This window comes from Corvus moneduloides, chromosome 5, assembly GCF_009650955.1.
Source record: "Corvus moneduloides isolate bCorMon1 chromosome 5, bCorMon1.pri, whole genome shotgun sequence".
NCBI lineage: Eukaryota > Metazoa > Chordata > Aves > Passeriformes > Corvidae > Corvus > Corvus moneduloides.
In genome coordinates, this window is record NC_045480.1 from 25,244,477 (window position 1) to 25,256,357 (window position 11,881).

Here is an 11,881-nt window from a genome sequence, read left to right on the forward strand (position 1 = left end):
TTCCCTTTCAACCTGTATTAGTTTCAGAGTACAGAAAAAGGCAAGAGGGAATTCTGATACTTCAATGGTTTGTTGGGGCTTTTCTCTGTTTGTGGCTGGTTGTTTTTTTTTTTATTTGAAGCTGTTTCAGGTGTACTGAAAAGCCAAAGATCTGGATGTGAAGAAGGTACCTGTACCTCTAATAAAGGTACCTAAGCTGCTGCTACTGACCCTGAAGAATGGAAGGCTGCTGTGAATAAAGGCGTTCTAACATATTTATTATTCCTCCCTGTAAAAGGTAGCATTTAAGGAACTACAGATGCAGGGATACATGCAAGGAACAAAGGAGCTAAAACAAGCTCCCCACCCTTTGAACTAGACCTAAAAGAAAGCACTGGTTCTGTCCTGAGGAATAAGGCAGAAGCTAAAGGTAAGCTAGAGGGTATCCAAACAGTAAATAATATCCTTACTGACTGACACATCAAGTGTATGTTACCTACTTGTATGAGTTACATAGATGGATAAAGCTGCCTTGAGAATCTGTTTTAGCCTTACTATAGTCACCTGAGGCAGAAAAAAAGTAAAAATTTTAGTCTTAATTCTGAGAGGACTTGTACATACATCAGTTTTGAGAACAAGGACTTTAAATGAACTGGTTAGTACTCTTATAGTACATGAAATATTAGAATCAGGTACTTTGTGTCAAACACTAGTCACTTTTTCTTTTCCCCCTTTCCTTTGAAAATACATTAAAATTTTACTGAGAAAAAGAATAAAATAGTAATGTTGATGTGCTAGGCTAACTTAGAATTTACTCTTAAGACCTACTGAACTTGAAAATGCTTGCTTTGCCATTACTGCAGAGTAACAGGTTAAACTTTATGCAACTTAAAGGATTTACTTGCTCTTAGTAGTTAAAAGTTTGGAAGGTACTCTCCTGAAGAACTGGTATTTCATAAAATGGTTGGAAGTATCTTCAAGAGTGGAATAATGGAAACAGTGTGGTAGTACTTAAAAAAATTACATCCTATAGCACTCATAATTAAAAAAAAATAGTTTAACAAGAGAAACAAGCTGGAGAACAGCCAAAAACAGTTCATGAAAAGAGGCAGAAACAGTCCCAGATGCACTCAAGGTGGATACTCAAGTATTTTAAGTGGCCTGTGTTTCACAGAAGGTCCAGTAGTTTAAAAGGGAGAAAAGACACTAATTCTGTGGACTCGCATGTCTTGAGAACACAAAGGGCTTTAGTAGGTAAGGTTGCCAAGCAAGGCATGACTGGAATGTGTAGTGGAATAAAGAATATTGCTTCCTCAATAGAATTCTCCATTTTGCCACAAGAAGGATGATGATCATTAAGATAAAAACATGACTCAATTCCTTTAATAGTAACCTAAATTCATGACTACTTTTAGTTTCATGCTTTTTGTAATATAATTGTTTATAAACTTGCTTAGCTGTAAAGGGTAAGAATGGCAAACCTAACACTGCATTTTGAGTCATACACTACCTGTAACAGCATTCTCCTGCAAGGCAGTCTTTTCAACTTTTTTCCCCCTACAATGTTGCATTATGCTTCAAAAATACAGATGTATAAACAGCCTTAAAGCTGAAAGCCTGTTTTAAGTGTGTGGATGTTCACTGTACTATTGAGAATTGAAACACCAGGCCTGGCTTCCTACACTGCTATAGACAGACTCTTCCATGCTTTTGTACTCTCACAGAAGCAGAGAACAGTCCCGATTTGAAAGGACCCTGTAAGACTATTTATGGGAAGGGTGAGCCTAGATGCGACTCTGAGGAGATAATGTGATTTGTAAAAAAAGACTACATGCCTGTCATTTAGGTGAAAAGCTAAATTGTTGAAGTTACACTTGGGCTGTACTTTCTTGCAGTGAGTATTTTACACAAGGGCTTTCCCAAAAAAAGTCTTCATCAGTAAACTCTCACCTTCCTCTTTCGGTGCCTACTCACTCCCTGAAATTCTGACGTATTTACTCTTGACAATTTTTATTAGAAATGAAACAATTTTGAAATTAAGATATTTATATTTAAGTTTTACTTATACTCAAAGTAGGAAATAACATTCCTTGTAACAGCTCAATGTTTATAATGATACAATGAAAAAGTGATTAACAGTTGGCTTTAAATGATCATTTGCAGACATGATAGTCCTGTAAATTAACCTCTTTTCAGGCATTTAATTGTAATATCAGTTATATAATTGAATAGGTACCTCCAGGAAGGAACACTGACATTTTTCCATATGTATAAAGCTTGATTACCAAAAATATAAAAATCCTAAAGTAATTTGAAATACATGAGAGGAAAAAGTGCTATGGTAGAAGTTTAGTATTTTTATCCATGGAGCAAGTTGTAACTTTCAAGAATTTGGTGCATTTTTAGGCACTGTTCTTGTGTTTTCATTTGCCTGGACTATACAGCAGGACTTGAGATGCCCAAAAACTGCTTAAGACAAATTTAAGGCAACCAAGTGCAAAAGCTCAGTGTACATTAGATATATGTAAACAGAACATTTCACAGTAGAAATTGTACAACTATTACAAGTCCATAGTATTAACAAAGGCCAAAACCATTCTGCCTAGAGAGACAAATGCAAAATGTAGTTACACTAACCAAGCCAAAAATTAAAAATTCTGGGAAATGAAGTGTCATCATCTCTAACACAAGGCAGATGCATTACATTGCTGTGCTAGAGTAAGTGCTCTGCTTTTCCCCTCTCTACATAACATGCAGTCTCTCCCAAGTTGTTCTGTTCCATTTAGTGATGTACCAGCCAACAGCAGAGCTCCAAATGTTAAAGCAAAATGCACAACACAGCAAACAGATGGAATGTGAATGTACAGATATTGGACCTTTTTAAAAATACAGTACCTAGGATTTCCCATTTTAAACAGTTTTCAGCATATTGCATAGCAGTGAACTCATCTGCTACCTAAAACTGTTGCTGCTGACCCACATGGAGTTCCTCTTCAATCTTCTTTCAGTTTTCTTTCATACTGTACAGTGGGTCCACAAGCTTATTGTGCACATGCATTAAACCTTGGGGGGAAAGCAACAATGCCAGCTTTACATTAGTTATACTTTGTTAACATGTCCTTCTATCCATAATTTTATTTGGAGTTTATTTCAAAGTATACATTTTAAATAGTTCACTGAAGAGAACAACAATGGCTATTTAAAGTAGTTCAAAATCAGAGACAGCAGATATATTCCTGTATCACTTGCATACTAATGACATACTCAGTATCAGCTGAGGAGGGACAAGACAATTCTCTGATAACAGACCCATAAAGCACATCTGGAATACTTCCAAATGAACTGAATACATCTTTTTTTTGTGTATTTAAAACTGCGTAACAGCAACGTAATTCCCTCACACCACAATTTGCCGTAAGAATCAGATGCACACATAGTGAGACTTCCACAGCTTGAGTTCTTTTGCAATGTTCTAGCATTCTGGTAATACTATCATTATAATAATCATGTACTTGTGGTCCTAGACAGCAAAATCAAATTAAATTATCCAGACTCTTAATGCAGACCCAATTTCAGCAGTTCAACTGTTTTCTGTTCTAGCTGGACATTTTTTTTGTCATATACAAGTCCTCCATAGCTATGATTAAGGGGGTTATTTTTTTTTCCTCTTCAACTCCTTTAATTCTGGAAAATGCTGAAGTGCAATGAATAAAAAAGATGCTTCCCTCTTAAGTTTGCTATAACTTAGTAAAAATGTTACCTACATCTAGGTATGTATGACATTGGATCACAGGCAGGTTTTTAACCTCATTTCACCTTAAGGACTAATAACAGTAATGATCAGTGTTCACAATCTGCAAAGTAAAAGTCCACTTTAGCATTGAACTAAAGATTCAACTTCCAAAATTAAAATATGTAACATTAATTTTCTTAAAAACCAAGAAAGAAATCTCGCAGTACTGCGTATTTTAGTGATTATCTGTGGCCAAGAATCAAATACCTTTGCTACATGATGCAGCTGGTGGCAACCTTAGTGTCACTGCAGCAACGTGAAATTTGAGTAACTATACAATCTAAGGTCATTGCTGTAGGTGACCACAAAAAAAGGCATCTTAGCAGCATCTATTAATAATCACTATGTGATTATTTAATATAAAATACAGATGTTAGATCAAGTCTAATACTTTTCAGTGTAACAGTGACAAAAACTTAAGTATATATTTGACATAAAAGTCATTTGTCCAGAAAGAGTAACAGCTGCTTACACTGCTCAGACTAGAAACATGTTTTGAGCTTTAGAACATTTAACTTCCTACCAGTATTTTCCTCTTCTAAAAAGGGGAAATGAAAAGAAAATAACTACCCACTTCTTAGATGCATGAAAAATGGTTACAAAGTATTGCTTCTGCCACACTTCATGAAGAATATTTAAATGGTGTTAGTGAAAGTGTTACAGGAAAAACAGTGAGAAACAAATTATTTTTTTAAAGGAATGCACCAGACTTCATAGATGCCAAAACAATTATTTCAAAGGAAAGTCCCACTGTATATTCAAGTATGCTGTGAATAAACAGATTTCTGCATACAGTTTTAAGAGGAGCATGCATATGGAAAAAAACTATCCTGAACTAACTTATCCACAGACAAATTAGTAAATTCAAAATTCATCTTCTGTTTCATTCTTCAAGAAAGGTATTTTCACTTTTACAGTAAGACCATAAGTACACTTGATAATTTTAATCTATAATAAATACGTTTTCAGAAAGTTAGAAAAAAATTGAATAGGTTGATCTATTTACCAGCCAGTGTGGTACTTGATTATAAAACAAAAATATTGCAGTTTCATATTGAAATTTTTAAGTGGTGAAAAATCCCTGTAAATCATTACCACAAACAGCAGTATTAAGAACTACCTAGCTTCCCTAAGAAGTCTAACCTGAAGATCAAGATTCAGAAAAAATTCCAAATTTGACCCACACTGATTTCTTCTCCATCTTACAAGGGGAAAAAATATCACTGATTTGAGAGTAGGTAAAATTAAGCAAGTTTAAAGTAAATTATCTTTTAAAAAATTCTATTGCTGTGTATTACAGTGACACAATAGCACACATTCATAAATTGTAGCCCTTGATGTTTTTAAAGCAATGTTCAGTGTCATTCATTCCTAGTGATTCTACATTAGGTTTGTATTTACCAAGCAAAGCCTCTGCTTACATAAAATACAGGATAATGTTTAAAACTTATCCAAGCAGTCAGAGAAGTTTATCTTTGAAAACAACAGTAAGTATTCTTGAGCAGTGTGATACATGCAAAGATTAACCCTCCCTCCTATCCCACAAATACATAGCAGAGAACAGCACACTGAAAAATCCAAAATTACCAAGTTGGCCACAAGAGGTATCAGGGTAAAAACCACAGAAATGTCCAAAGTGTAATCTAATACATGTATGAGCACTGGTGATATAATGCTCTAAAAAAGAATTTAATAAATTACAATCTTGATCTCTGATACCTCAGCTACTACAGGTACCCAGGCTAGTGAGAAAGACGACTGAGTCACACAATTGCATGTGCTGTGCTAATACAGTAAGGAGGAAATTACTTTTCTCAGCTTCTACACTCTCAGTGAAACAGATTCAGCGTAGGAAGTCTCAATTACTATCAAACATCCTGACTTACTTTAAGTTTGCCCCAATATATCTACTATAAATACGAAAAACACAGTAAAAGGGTGAAATGTTTTCAAAGTCAGTATAGATTGTTATGCTAATTGCACCTGAAAAATGTCCTCAGGTGGCTTCAAAGTCTGTATCACAGTTTACTAGACATCACATTACATCACATAGCAAAAGCAGCATGGAAATGTATCAGGATTAATAAATGTATTGAGTTTTCTTTAAGTGAAACTTTCTAGTATACTTAAGAACTGCAATCTGGAACACCAGATTGCTGCAGTTTGAAATTAAAGATTACCAAACTATTGTTTAAAACTAGAAGCAAAGGAAATACTCTTCCCAAGTAGATTTGTCTGGAATGTAGGTAGCACAAATTATGCCTCCTGGCAATTTTCCAAACACAAGAAATAAGTTAATATTTAATATTTTGGCTATATAACATTATACATTAGTGACTGCAGAAGGCTCAGACTTAAATCAATGTAATTTCAAAGCTGTTGGTTTTGCGTAAACACATGTAACCTCTGATTCAGTGCTCACCTTTAAAGTACTTCACAGTTTTAACTCTTAGTTCTAAAGTAGCATCTTCATCACACACAAAGATAGTGCGAGGGTGTTGCTGGAAAGCAGAAACTGTCCACATATGATTGACTCCTTCTTCAATTGCTTTGTACAGCGCAAAAGCCTTATGCGCACCTGTTATAAGAATCATCACCTGCAAAACAAAGGTCTCTTTACTTTCAATCCCAGTAGCAATACTAACTAATCTTGAAAACACACATGCAACTAGAACTAAATGAGTTCTTACTTCTCTAGCATCCATCACTGTACCCACACCAACTGTTAGTGCCATAGTTGGTACTTTAGATAAGTCTCCATCAAAGTATTTAGCATTTGCCAAAATGGTGTCCATTGCTAAAGTCTTTAATCTTGTTCTTGAAGACAAACTTGATCCGGGTTCATTGAATGCAATGTGGCCATCTGGACCAATGCCTTTTCAAAGTTAAAAAAAATAAATCATTCCAGGCCTGAGAATCAACACATATCCTCAAACATTATAAATGAATAAAAAAGGACTCATCCTTTCCTTTTGGTTCCCCATTTTCAATAAAAACTTACTTAAATCATTAGAAACTTGGACACCAACCATTCTGTTTTGGTATTTTTACTGATTCTTTGTTAGTTACAGAACTTTGTTACACAATAATTGAAAAAATCTTGAGTTTTAGTCAAGTTATGAAAATGGTGATTAAAGAATTGGTTTACATGCTTGAATTGTAACTAACCATAGAGCATTTCCTCATACCTCCAACAAACAGATCAATCCCCCCTGCTTCTTCTATTTTCTTTTCAAATGCATCACATTCCGCCTGCAAGTCTGGTGCGTTCCCATCAAGGATATGGGCATTATTCGGATCTATGTCAATATGCTTAAAGAAATTATTCCACATATAGGAGTGATAGCTCTCTGGATGATTTCTGGGAAGCCCTGAAATCATTTAGCATGAAATTACCACATGACAAGATTTAACCAAACAGCCTTAATTCTAGTCTGTATGTAACTGGTGTAAGGCATGCAAGGCAAACCTGAGCAAATAAAGCAAGATTTGAAACTATGTCGAGAACGAAGGTTTCCTGTTGGCATGTACAAGGTAATTGGTTTACATTCCCTTCACATACATCTTAACACAGAGTGTAAAGCCTTCAATAGAAATGCAGTCACAATATTACATGACAATATAATGTCTACAGAAGTATTGTGAAACACTGAATTTAGACCAGTGTTTATTTTTGCATTTTTGTAGATAAAGAAATAGAGAAAAATGCTTGGACAGCAGTCTAATATAGAAGTACAAACATACTAGACTAAACTGGTGCTTTGACAAAGTATTTAACAGTTTTTATAAGGAGAAAAAAAGAAAAAGTACAGTGTGTTCTCAAATAATAGCACATCTTACCTACATACTCATCCATGTTGAAAGTCTTTACATATTTGAAAGAGAGATCTCCATTTTTGTGATATTCTATCAGCTTTTTGTAGCATCCCAAAGGTGTACTCCCTGTTAAATAAAGTTTTTCTACTGTTCTGTGTATCTGCACAACATTTTAGTGTATTTAAATGCATTCACAGTCAAATTTTGCTACAATGCTTTTCAACATACAAGCAATCTGTTGTTTCTCATTTAGTATTTATCAGTTTCTCAAACTACCACAACTTTTCACAGAAATCAAATCCATATTTAAAAATGAAAAATTTAGAACATTACCAAAAATAATACTTATGGTTTTTTAATTACTGTATCTGCTAGCAGTGATACAAACATTGTTCTAGGCTTATTTATTTACAAAGACTTTGAATAAAACTTGCCTGTTGGTAGACCAAGCGTGAAATATCTTCCTTGACTCGGCTTGAACTGGATAATACGATTACAGATGTATTTGGCTGCCCATTCACTAGCCTGATCATAATCTTCAAGAATTACTAGCCTCATTGTGGCAGTGAGGAACTTGTATGATAAAATAAACTTAAACCTGGAGAAAATGTTGAAGTTTTAAAAATAAGAACCACAAGAGTAGTTGTAAAACTCTTAGATTAGAGAGGAGATAAAAAATCATCTTTCATACTGATGACTTGCATTAGCATACCACACTCTTGCAGTTCTAGTTCAAGTTGGACAATCAAAAGAAAAGCCACAGAATCCAAATGATCGATTACAGTCAAAATATTTATTAAAATCCACAAACTAATTTAAAGCAATTTATAAGAAAAAGCTAAAACAAGATGAGAACAAGCCATTTTAAACTTCAGTATTTTGGTCAAGTGTTACCATTATAAAAGAGGAAATACTCAAATACCAAGATTAATTCCTGTTTCTTATGACCAGCTGAATGCCTAAAACTTCCAAAACAAGACTCAGAGTAATCCCATGTTTCTATAGTCAAAATACCTAACTGGGACTAAATAATTAAGACTCCTTTCACTCCCATTCTAGCTCCTTAACAATGCTTCAGTAACTTTATTAATCTGCAAAAAGAAATGTTAAATCGTTAGAGATATTTGAAATGTTTGCAATTCACAGAAAAAATACTCACGAGGTCACGTTTTTTCTTTGTCACATAACTTTAAATAGAAATTTAAAGGACTTTATTTTGAGTGCAATTGTATCAACTTTTAAGATTAATATCCAGAAAATAAGCTTGGTTGCTAGAAGTATAAAAGCATCTCCTGCATATAAGTGAAACTCTTTTTTCCACGAGTTTCTGTTTAACAAAGTCAGGTAATTACCCGAAAGACTGAGGCTCTTTCACCAGTTTATGATGTGTTAGTCTTCTGTTCCCAGGTGTGGGTGTGCTCGGCATTAGCCAGAACACAACAGCTGCCAGAAGCCTAGGGCCAACTATGTCCACGCTACTCTTAGCTGACCCAGTGATTTTAAAACAAATGTGAATTAAAGTACTTTAAGAAGGTACCATGTTTGTCCCACTAAACAAAGAAGAAAGTGATCATCACCGTGTGCTGCCTCTGCCGCTTCCTCTCCCTGGACAGCTGAGCCGTGACAAGTCACACTCACCTTTGCCGAGGAAACGCTATTCCACAGACACCCAAAGGAGTTAACGCACATCCCCGAGGAGGAAAAGCAGGCCAGCAGGAATAGACTCCGCGGCTTTAGGGCGGCCTCTCAAAATCCCAGCAATTTTACGTGGGAACACGGGGAGCAGGAACCCGCGGACAGCACCAGAACCACCGCGGATTTTGGCTAAGGCCACTTATTTTTTGGTTTTGTTTGGCGATTGGGGGGGGGGGGGGGGGGGGGGGAAGATAAACCTACACTGGTAGAGGATGAGACCTGCAGCCGAAACGCCGCCGGCACAGCAGCCCCGGGCCCTGCGGCCTCCCCTGCCCCCGCCCGCGGGCACCCGCACCTGCCCGGCCCCGCTCACCCGGCACAGCCCGCGGCGGCCACGAGCGGCACCAGGACGAGGAGGAGGAAGATGAAGAAGAAGAGGAAGAGGAGGAGGACGGGGACCGCCGCCCGCCCCGCAGCTCCCGCCCCGCCGCCTCCAGCGGAACGCGGCGCGCGACCCGGAAGCGGCAGGCGAGGACGGGAAATGGGCTCCTCTTCCCCCTCCGTTTCCGGGCGCCTGCGGGCGGGAGCGAGGGAGCGCTCGTCCGGCTCCAGCCGAGGAGCCCGGGAGCTGCCGGGGCTCGGGGCGCTCCAGCCTGCAGCACGGCTGTGCACAACCTCTTCTTGGAGCCTCCCTGCTGCGGAGCACTCTGAGATCTTAATGGGAAAAGGTTCCCCAATAACTTAAATATTTACGTGATGCAGCTATGAAAGAAGCTGTGCGTAGTTGCTGGAAAAAATTAATGAGGTGAAGCATCAACGTCTTGGTGAATCACAAGCTGACCATAAACCGGCAGTGCCCGGGCGGCCAGGAGGGCCAGTGGAAGCCAGGGGATGCATGGGGAACAGTGTGGCCAGCGGGTCGAGGGAGGTGATGCCACCCCTCTGCTGAGCCCTGGTGAGGCCGCTTTTGGGGTGCTGTGTCCAGCTCTGGCCTCCTCAGTGCAAGAAAGGCAAGGAGCTACTGGAGAGGGTCCAGCAGAGGCCACAAAGGATGAGGGGTCTGGAGCATCTCTCTTAAGAAGAGAGACTGCAGCAGCTGGGCTGGTTTAGTCTCTGGAAGAGAAGACTGGGAGTGGGTCTCATCAATGCATATCAATATCTCAAAGGCAGGTGTCAGAGGATGGTGCCAGATCCTTTTTGGTGGTGCCCAGTAGAAGGACAAACAGTAACAGCCATCAACTAAAACAAGAAATTCCACCTTGAGCTAAAGAACTTTACCTTGAGGGTGACAGAGCACTGGAACAGGCTGCCCAGGGAGGTCATGAAGTTTCCCCTCTCTGGAGACCAAAAACCCACCTGGACACATTTCTGTGTCACCTGCTCAAGGTGACCCTTGCCTCGGCAGGGGGGTTGGACCAGATGATCTCCAGAGGTCCCTTCCAACCCTAACAATTCTGTGGCTCTGTGATTCTCTTTTTGCTTTAAAAGCAGTCAAGTAATTCCATAGCCTTAGCTAAGCTATAATTAAACAGATGTGTAATAGAAGACCAGGATCAATCTGTTTACTGGGCAGAAGTGTAATTGTCTGAAGAAAAACATGATTGAAGGGTAGAAGAAGGGAAGCTAATAAAGTAGACTATTTCAAAAAAAAAGAAAAAAGAGAAGAAATATGGGGTCCTACATGAGCATAATGATACATTTTTTTGGCAAGACTGAGATTCGCTCAGTTTATTAGAGCATGATGCTAATAATGCCAGTGTTTTAATGTGGATTTGATCCCCATACAGTTCATTCACTTAAGATCCATCCTTGTGGGTCCCTTCCAACTCAGTATACGCTGTGATTCTGCAAGCCTGTCTAGCAAGCTTTAGAAAGATTGAGAAATACTTTGCCAAGGGCATGAAAGGTGTGTTTGCAAGCTTGAGGGGAAAAATATGTCCTTCTGAGTTCTCTGGGGCTTAGCAGGCAACTGATAAAAATACCTTTTGTTTCAAAACCCACCTTTCATTTGAATTTAACTTTCTAATATAAACAATTTTAATTCATGCATGTTCTTCTGATAAAGTCTTTATCTCAGAAATTTTACCAGGTCCTAAAGAATAGTGTTTTGCACAATTTCTTGAGTCATGCTCTGAGCCGCTGCTGCTCTCATTGTTTCAGAGTATACTTGCAGTGGAAGTGATTTTCAGATTCTATGTAACAATCTAAGTTTTACCTCTAGATTTCAATTCTGGTTTTTTCCTACCTCTGTGGATCATGTGTAACACCTCAGTGGTAAACTACTTCTGCATACAGCAGACTAGTTAACACATTTCTTTGGTATTACTATACACCTGGGTACCTACAGGCCTGAAATCACACCCCTCCCCCAAAGGCTCTGTTGATTTCCACGATTTGAAAATCCTTTTTTTTTTTTTTTGGTCACTACATAAAAACTCTTAAAATTCAGGTAACAGGCTCCCCCTTGTTGCCTGTTCTCCTGGAGGTCTGAGAATATGTGATGTACTGTTCTACACCCAGTGGAACTTGTCCTTTTTCCTACTGCCTCTAAATTTGAAATAGCAGCTTGTCTGTTGCCTTTTAGCAAACTTGACAATGTTATCAACTGCTTCTATTAGAGAAATTCCCTGTCTTTTGTAAACACATTCAGTTCTTATT

At 38.1% G+C, this 11,881-nt stretch overlaps 1 protein-coding gene across 4 annotated transcripts; it reads right to left on the reverse strand.

Annotated features, from left to right (window-relative positions):
* Positions 1 to 142: 142 nt before the first annotated feature.
* Positions 143 to 9,751, reverse strand: GNPDA2 (glucosamine-6-phosphate deaminase 2). 4 transcript variants are annotated; one of them, XM_032108261.1, is made up of 7 exons: positions 9,597 to 9,739; positions 8,023 to 8,186; positions 7,613 to 7,714; positions 6,961 to 7,143; positions 6,463 to 6,647; positions 6,195 to 6,369; positions 143 to 3,042 (listed from the first exon to the last, which is right to left on the reverse strand). In XM_032108261.1, the coding sequence occupies exons 2-7, from the start codon at positions 8,144 to 8,146 to the stop codon at positions 2,984 to 2,986; spliced, it is 828 nt and encodes a 275-aa protein (XP_031964152.1). In that variant the 5' UTR covers positions 8,147 to 8,186; positions 9,597 to 9,739; the 3' UTR covers positions 143 to 2,983. The 4 variants fall into 4 exon arrangements, with proteins under 4 accessions (XP_031964152.1, XP_031964150.1, XP_031964153.1 ...); XM_032108259.1 differs by having other exon boundaries at positions 6,195 to 6,647; positions 9,597 to 9,751; XM_032108262.1 differs by lacking the exon at positions 7,613 to 7,714 and having other exon boundaries at positions 9,597 to 9,741.
* Between the last annotated feature and the right edge of the window lie 2,130 nt (positions 9,752 to 11,881).

Excerpts from the sequence above, each read along its gene's own strand:
- GNPDA2 (XM_032108259.1), bottom strand. The coding sequence starts at position 8,146 with ATGAGGCTAGTAATTCTTGAAGATTATGATCAGGCTAGTGAATGGGCA. Across the intron at positions 7,715-8,022 it reads CACGCTTGGTCTACCAACAG|GGAGTACACCTTTGGGATGC; the intron begins GCAAGTTTTATT and ends TTTATTTAACAG. Across the intron at positions 6,648-6,960 it reads GATTGATCTGTTTGTTGGAG|GCATTGGTCCAGATGGCCAC; the intron begins GTATGAGGAAAT and ends AACTTTGAAAAG.